This window comes from Amphimedon queenslandica, unplaced genomic scaffold (genome assembly GCF_000090795.2).
Source record: "Amphimedon queenslandica unplaced genomic scaffold, v1.1 AMPQUscaffold_13426, whole genome shotgun sequence".
Taxonomy (NCBI): domain Eukaryota; kingdom Metazoa; phylum Porifera; class Demospongiae; order Haplosclerida; family Niphatidae; genus Amphimedon; species Amphimedon queenslandica.
This window is the reverse complement of record NW_003546338.1, coordinates 54,237-62,754: the sequence shown is the minus strand read 5'-3', so window position 1 is coordinate 62,754 and position 8,518 is coordinate 54,237. Positions and strand designations below refer to the sequence as shown.

Genomic DNA, 8,518 nt, shown 5'->3' with positions numbered 1-8,518 from the left:
CACAAAGTGTGCTAAGTGAGGCACATTTTAAGCACAAACAATATCCAGGGCATTTGAAGCAACATTAAAAATTCATAAAAAATAAATTTTGACTCAAATTTTTCAGACAATATAAGAACGTATAATATGCATCAGTAAAAAGTTTATATGTACATTCTAAAATACAGGAAATGTTTCCTGTTTTACTATCACTTTTCCTTATAATTGTGTGTGCCACTGCTTAGGTACAGTTTTCATGGATTAGTAAAGTGTACGAATCAAGTTAGCAAATTAATAAGTTAACTACAATGAAGCAGCTAAAAGCAAGAAAAACAAAAAACATGCAGTACATGTACATGTATCATTAACTGAAAATGACTATAAATACACATGTACATGTATCAATTAATGCACAATGTTATGAAGACAAATTGAGGTAATACTGTCCATGCAGTATAGCTAATAGGAGCACATGAAATAAAAGCTAAGATCCCTCCCTCTCTCTCTTACTCCTCATTATTTCAAGTTTACTCATTCAATCTATTCTCTCATCAACATTATTCTGATACACATGTACATGTACATACATGTATAATGGTACAGTACATGTACATGCATCCATTTCTGTTAGTGTATGAATCTGTTTCAATTCCATATTAGGACTTATATGTACATGTATCCTTTTCACAGACCATGAGACGGACATGATAGTATTACAATCATCATCAAGAACACATCATTTTATAACTGGAGAGAGAGAGGGAGAAGGAAATCCTTATGAGCCAAAAAGCAATACTAAAACAATTTTTGTCAATTTATAAAATTTAATACTCGATAGATAAGTACATGTATGCATGGAGAGAGATATACATGTACATATGGTAGAGAGTGGATACAATATTTACTTTACAAATATTTTATAAATAGTTTATCCAGTTTGATCACATTATTAGGTAGACATGTTAACTCATTGTACTGGACCTATAATAACAATAACACACAACATGTAAACACAATTATGAGTCTTTATTCAAAAATAAACAACAAACTAAACTATAAACAAATCTACAACATTCAAGGGAGTTGTCTCAAAGCATGCAGTATACCATGCTATTACAATTTAATTGATACATACATGTACAGTAAACATGTATTATAATGATATTAATAATTCATTCTCACCTCAAGCGCTGACAATAAATTATAGACTTTCACCCACTAACTTTCATAATACATTCACATGTACATTAATGCATCATAAAAATGAAAATAAAAAATTATTTAGGACATTTTTAGTGAATTAAAAAAACCTGTCACAAGTCTCACACAGCCTCCTACCTGTTTGACAGATTCAGTGAACCAGTTTTATGAGCTTGTTTCAAAAAGGATTCTGGTACAGTCCCCTCCTTACCTACCCCATCACTTTGACTAGGAGAATTGAAGAAGTTGGGATTTGGTAGAACCAGCAGATGATTTTCTACTGGCACCACGACTGGAACTCATTTTATGAATTTTGGAGAAATGGGTGTGGTCTTATGTTGCATATTTGGGTGGGGCTGGTATTTTGCAAGAATGGCATCTAAAAGTGAGCTCTTCTCTTGGCATCTCTTTCATTCATTCTTTGTCTCTCTTACTCTCTCACTTACTTTACTCCTCTGTATCCTGTCCTTATTCTAACTCATCACTATATTACTGTTACTCTGTTACTGGTACCTCTTGTTCTCTATAGACTATCAACCAGTGAAAAGAAGTAGTCACTCCACAGTAAAGGTAGGAGACTACCTATATATGTGGGGTGGGTACCTGTCTGGCGTAAATAATAGTGATCTTGATAAATCAATGACATCATCAATGGACCTGTATCACTTACCAACTGGTTCATGGGAGGGTAGACCAACAAATGGCAACCCTCCACTACGTGCCAGTGGATGTTCTTCTGCTGCTATTGGAAACAACATCTATTTTTTTGGTGGTGATAGAGGTGGTGTCTATCGCAATAGTGTGCATTCCTTCAATGTGGATTCATTCAAGTGGAGGGAACTCTCTCCTTCTAGTTCTGATCATAGTCCAATGATGAAGGCCCGCTGTGGAATGATATCAGCTCATTTTGACGGTGAAGACTATCTGGTAATTATTGGAGGACTGGGATCATCTTCTATCAATCCTCCAAAGCAACCTGATGCTCAGTATTCAGCTGATGGTAGATGTAATGAGATACATTATTACAGGATTTCATCAGGTCAGTAATTCTCATCATTGATACACAATAATTGATGAGTATTTCAAACTGAATAATTTATATTAATGTACATAAAACAAATTTTTAATAATTAAGTGTGTTTGTTAGTGTGTCTCTGTGTGTCATGTGTTTGTGTGTGATGGTGACGTGTGTCTATATGTGACGTGTGTGTGTGTACTAATACAAACATTATGATGTGTCTGTGTATGATAGTGCATATAATGTATGTGAGAATTTATGAATGTATGACGTGTATCTATAATGTGCATGTTATATGTTGTATCTATGTGTGTGTGATGTTTGTATATGTACATGTATCTATACACATCTAATGTGACAAGAGTGTGTGTGTGTGTGTGTGTGTGTAGGTTCATGTTATTTATTATCATTTTTAATAAAGTTCTGTATCACATGAGTCACAAATTACCCACATACAATGTTCCATGAGTTTTGTATAATTATTCATTAACAATCATAACTGACATGTACCAGAATAGATTAGTAATCTTGAAATAAGGAGACCCCCTGGACCTCTCCTTCATGTGTACAGGTGTGGTGTGTGTGATGGTGTGTGTATCCATACATGAGTGTATCTGTGTGTGTGTGCATAGATTTAATACACAGACCGGGATTGGAAACTTCCCCTATTTAATTTTATTCCATGCATGATCCATGTTGTCGTTGCTATGGTTATTATTACAGTTTATTAATAGTTATTAATGAATAAAATGGCCATCGGTGAACTTTTTCTCTTGTGCAGTGTTCTCCAGCCTCTCTTGCATCTCATAAAACAAGGAAGAAGCTGAACTGCTTGTGGAAGTTAATGATGACCTCTCTCTACCTTCTGCATCTACAAAAATTACTTAAATCATGGAATAGTAAATGGAAAGAGCTTGCATGTTGTGTATCTCGTGACATTTACCTTTAATTAATTTTAGCATGATTATAAACAACTAGAATCATTAAACTATGCTATTCCACTAGTGGAAGAATTTCTTCATCATATGCAAGTATCAAACAATAGGTCCGATGATGAGATCAAAAGAACGAGTCCCATAAAGTACAACACCTCGATTTTACATTTTCCGGTTTTATTGCTCTTTTCAGTAGAATAAATTTAATCAACCAAAAATAGTCTATTAATTCCACTGCAGCTACTTGTTCTGGTTGCTTTTAAATGATCAGTGAACTGCCTAACCCCCTACACTTGGAGCATTAGTCCCACAAAATTTTGCGCAGGTTCAAACTTTCTCGCCATTGAAATGTTAGCAGCAGCTGCTAGTTATTAACAACAAGGATGGGCAGTTATTTGTAATGCGCTCACGTGATCTGTTTCCAATCCCGGTCTGTGTATTAAATATATGGTGTGTGTGTGTGTGTGTGTGTGTGTATCATGTGATAGTGATGTGTGTCTATGCATGATGTGTATGTATAATTATACCATGGTGTGTGGGTGGCTACCAAGGGCGTAGGGAGAAAAAAAGGAAGGGGTAGGCTACGAGTAGAAAAGGGCGTGCGAAGCGCGCCGCCGATTTGGCCACGCCCACTTTTACGGCCGTGAAATGGGCGTGTTCTCGCAATATGGAGTTTCATTTACTCTAATTTCGCAACTGCTTCACACTCAGACTCAGATGAGGACTCAGGCAAGACTCAAGGTAAAATCATCATTCACAAGATCATCATCTTCGATCTCCTCATGCTCATCTTCAGTACAAATAGTCTATATGGCTGGGGTTGACTACTAATATACTCAACTAAATTTTGCATAAAAAATTACAAAGCTTTTGTTTCTTTGCAGCTGACATTGTGATGGCTTCACTTAAAGTTAACTTTTTATAATTTTATTAAGCTAGCTAATTAATTAAGTTAATTATGTAAAGACTCCACCTTAATAAATTATAATAATTGTGCTAAAATGGCTGTTTTTCTTTTCTTTCTCCTGTCTCTGTTTGCCTGTGTCAAAAGTGACTGAGTGAGTAACTGCCAGTTGAGACAGCTACCCTAAACTTCTATAATCTTTGATCATAAGTGACTAAGGCAGAAACTCAATATAGGTAAACTACTAAACTTCAATTCTGACTTCTGAACTTCAGGGTAGGCTATAGCCTACCCTAGCCTTATGCTAGCTACGCCCTTGGTGGCTACCATGGAAACCTTTGATGTTTAGCGGGAGTTATATGCCCATAACCACCCTGCAGGCAGTGTGGAATTTGACAGTTTACATAAGAACAATACTGCAATGAAGAGAGTAGGGTTTCACAGTTTACATAAGAACAATACTGCAATACTTTACCATGGCATAAGTCAGATACATCCCTGTCTGGAAATGGTTATGGGTACATAACTACTCCCTCGAGATCAGGGGTGTAGCTGGGAAGGAAATGATGAGGGGGCCTAGTAATAAATGGCACGCGAAGTGCGCCGAAAATTTGGCCACACCCCTTTTTAGCATTCGTATGGTGCACTAAAGTAGCATTTTGCGTATTTTAAAAGCATCAAAATCTTACATTTTCAACAATGATTAATATAAAATGAGTGTTTTGCTTCTGTCTACTTCTTTCTTGTACATTTGCTGCTGTGCAATGTATTGTACATGATTACAAAGTGGTTAATTTTTATTACTAGGTGGTAAGTAATAAAACAAACAATGAATATTATTATCTACAACAATTGATGGGGGGGCCCAGGCCCCTGTAGGCCCCCCCTCAGATACGCCCCTGCTCGAGATAAGTGGTCTCGGGCTACACCCTCGACCACTTATCTCGCGGGAGTTATGTACCCATAACCACCTCCAGACAGGGATTTATCCTACACATAATAATGTACACACATATACACATACATATGTATTAGAGATGTCCCGATAATCGGATCCACATACTGGATATCGGCATATCGGCCTACTTTTTATAGTATTGGTTATCGGTTTCTTAGCATGCATCTTGCAGATATAGCAACACATGGCCATATGCATGAGAATAAAGGGTTAATCAATCTTATAAGCTTACAATTATGTGATACAATAAATGTCAAAATAATTCTATAATTGCGACTAGTTATAAATTAGTCAAGATGCTAAATTGGGAAGTGTATAAATCACATTTTACATGCATGAATCTGTGCCTAAAAGTTAGCAAGGATAATATCGGATCGGTATCGGTATCGGTCAGTATTGGCTATGTTAATATCGGCATATTGGAATATCGGCTAAAACCCATATCGGTACATCTCTAATATGTATGATGAATGTGTATAATGTATGTGTGTGTATGTGGTAAGTAAGTGTACATGAATGTTTGTACATTATTATTAGATCAATGGATATCTCCTGTTGTTACTGGAGACAGACCACCTCCTATTAGTCACTTCACTCTAACACCAGTTACTAATAACACTTCGGTAATGTTCGGAGGCATTACTGATAATGGATGGAGTAATCAACTGTATATGATAAGTTTCACTAAGACATCAGTGGTGAGTTAATGATACATTAATTCATTCATTTTATTATTCTCTCAGGATATATTAGAAGTACCTAATCCTGGAGGATCAGTACAATGGCCTAAAGGAAGACGGGGTCATTCCAGTGTACTGATTACCACTAGTTCAGGACCACACTTACTAGTGGTGGGTGGATCACCTGCCCATGATGTATGGTTACTGGACATTAACAAAAGAAAATGGAAAGAACTGGTAAGTATTGTATTATGATGCTTGATAATAAAACATAAAGTGATTAACTAAATTTGTAACTCATGAGGTTTGTAATGTACATGTACATATTATGATACTCAGTGAAAACTACTGATGAATAATGCTGGTATTCAGTATGTGTGTGTGTGTCTGTTTTTAGTGTGAATGTGTGTTTGTGTCTTTTTGTGTTTTGTGTTTGTTTCTTTACCTAAATATGTGTGAATATACATGTGTCTGTCTCTGTGTGCGTGTAAAGATGGATTCACAATTGATAGAGTGTCAATGCTGGAATTAAAATAAATTATATTTTATATACATTGTGTACATTGTGTATGTACATACATGTATTTGTGTGTATGTGTGCATATGTTTTAATGTGTGTATGTGTGTACTAACACGTACATCATGTGTACATGTAACATGTACATGTGTGTGTATGTGTGTGAGCAATTATGCATGCTTTACATGTACCTTTATATGTCTATGCATGTATAGATGTACATGTATGTGTGTTAGTGTGTCATTAGTATGTGTATGTGTATGTGTGTACATGCAGACACTTAGTAAGTTTTTAATTGAGGACTCACATGATATAATAACACACTCAGTTGTGTATATTTGTCTATTAATATATTGTGTATTATTATGTGATCTTTGTGTTACATAAAACACACTGTGCAGACTATAAAACTGTGAGTTAGTTATTGTGTTTATTAACCAGATATCAAATTAATTAATATGTCATACACAAATTAATTATTATCATTTTAATTTTATAGACTAATCTACCAGACAATGTCACTAACAGACACTGGCATTCTCTCTCAGTGTGGAGTGTGACCCCAACTACTAACTGGATAATTGAATTTGGAGGAGCTAGAAAGAGGCAATTACACAACATTAAGTGATACAGCAGTTATTGAACTCAGTAAGTACATGTAGACAGTAGTAGATACAATGTGTATTGAATATGTAATGATAATTAGTAATGATAATATTACAATAAAGTAAGTAATTCTTATGATGAATATTTATTGAGAGCATTTGACGTATACCTATGATACTAATTATTACCAATTCATTCCTGCTATGTACAATAGTGAAATATAATAACTGCAGATACAGAAACACTGATATTAATAGGAGCTAGAGTGAATGAAATATTATTATCAGTGTATTTATATACAATAATATGTTCATGTGGTTAACTGTGTAAACTGACAGAGGTCACACATACAATGATTAAACATGAATCCATCAATAAGAAGATTACCATAGTAACCAACTGTAATTAATTTGTGTATTTCTTACTCTCCACTATTTTGTTACTGTATAGGATATACTAGTGATAATGATTGGTCTACTAGTGTAATACCTCTGTACCAGTATCAAGATCAACTAAGAAGAAGGATACTGAGCGATTGGGAGAATTTAGGATTAAGCAAAGAGGTTCAATTACTCAGAGGGCACCTACAAGAAAGAGAGAGAGAGTTCTATCAAGAAAAGGCAACACTTACTCAGCAACTAGTTGATGCTTTTCTCCTTGAGCATGCAGAAAAGGATAAATCAACTGTTGAATTAGGTACTATTGTGTTGTACTGTTGTTTATGTGTACATTGTTTACATTATGATACTAGTGGATTAGACAATGTTGAGTATGGAAATAGTATCCTGTACTCAATATAGGTCAAATTGTCCTTGCATTAGAAATAATGAGATTCATGTAGAGTGAGTTCTGCTTACCAAATATGGATTAGCAATAATCATAGTACATGTATTAATGGGCTACTGTACATGCAGTGCAAATTTTTTCAATTAAGCAACATGTATCATTTTATTTTCTATCTTTTTATTTTTATCGATATTAAAAGATTTTGACAAGCTTAAAGCTAAAGTTGCTGATAATGAAGAGAAGAAACAGATTATTACTGGTTAGTGTATCATCAGTACATAGTATTAGATGAGACATTATTCTATTAATGTAGAAGACTATGAAGAACTTAAACTCAAAGTTGCCAAACAATTGGAGGAGAAGGAGGAACAATACCTCAAGGAGAAACAGATCATTATTGGTTAGTTAACTATACACACAGCATGTATTAGATGAGAGAATATGTTTATTGTTTAGACGACAATCAAAATCTCATTTCCGACAAAGACAAAGTCATAGCCAAACTGACATCACAAGTAGAGGAACAATCACAGAATGAGAAACAGATCATTACTGGTTAGTGTATCATCATCAATCAATAATAATTATTAATATTCTATTAATTTATAGACCTTAAAGAAAAGGAGTTGTACATAGCCAAACTAGTGAAGGAAAGACAAGAGAGGGTCCTCAAGCAACCTATCAAAGAGACTAGTTCCATTGGACTACAATTTAATTACTTAGAGGAGCAATTACAGACAAGTATGATAAATTATTGTAAATAAACTACTAAACAATTTATTATTGTTATGCACTATAGAAAATTCAAAACAAGATGCTCCAATTTCAAGATTCTTAATCCTAATTCATTTAGTATTTGTTTCTTTTGTGCTGTCTACAAATTACAACTCGAAGCAATTAATTGGTAAGATCAAAACAATAAAACAGTAAAATAA

General features: G+C 34.6%; 1 protein-coding gene and 3 long non-coding RNA genes across 4 annotated transcripts; 3 read left to right on the top strand and 1 right to left on the bottom strand.

Annotated features, from left to right (window-relative positions):
• Positions 1-882: 882 nt before the first annotated feature.
• LOC109581669 (uncharacterized) lies at positions 883-1,497 on the bottom strand. The gene is made up of 3 exons (XR_002184717.1): positions 1,318-1,497; positions 1,162-1,201; positions 883-960 (listed from the first exon to the last, which is right to left on the bottom strand). It is a non-coding gene; the product is annotated as an uncharacterized LOC109581669 (long non-coding RNA).
• A 54-nt stretch (positions 1,498-1,551) lies between these two features.
• LOC109581661 (nitrile-specifier protein 5-like) lies at positions 1,552-3,161 on the top strand. The gene is made up of 3 exons (XM_019995976.1): positions 1,552-1,564; positions 1,709-2,185; positions 3,157-3,161. The coding sequence occupies exons 1-3, from the start codon at positions 1,552-1,554 to the stop codon at positions 3,159-3,161; spliced, it is 495 nt and encodes a 164-aa protein (XP_019851535.1).
• A 2,621-nt stretch (positions 3,162-5,782) lies between these two features.
• LOC109581674 (uncharacterized) lies at positions 5,783-7,821 on the top strand. Its single transcript, XR_002184725.1, has 4 exons — positions 5,783-5,911; positions 6,691-6,839; positions 7,248-7,493; positions 7,783-7,821. It is a non-coding gene; the product is annotated as an uncharacterized LOC109581674 (long non-coding RNA).
• On the top strand, positions 7,810-8,217 carry LOC109581673 (uncharacterized). The gene is made up of 4 exons (XR_002184724.1): positions 7,810-7,842; positions 7,897-7,983; positions 8,040-8,138; positions 8,193-8,217. It is a non-coding gene; the product is annotated as an uncharacterized LOC109581673 (long non-coding RNA).
• Positions 8,218-8,518: the final 301 nt, after the last annotated feature.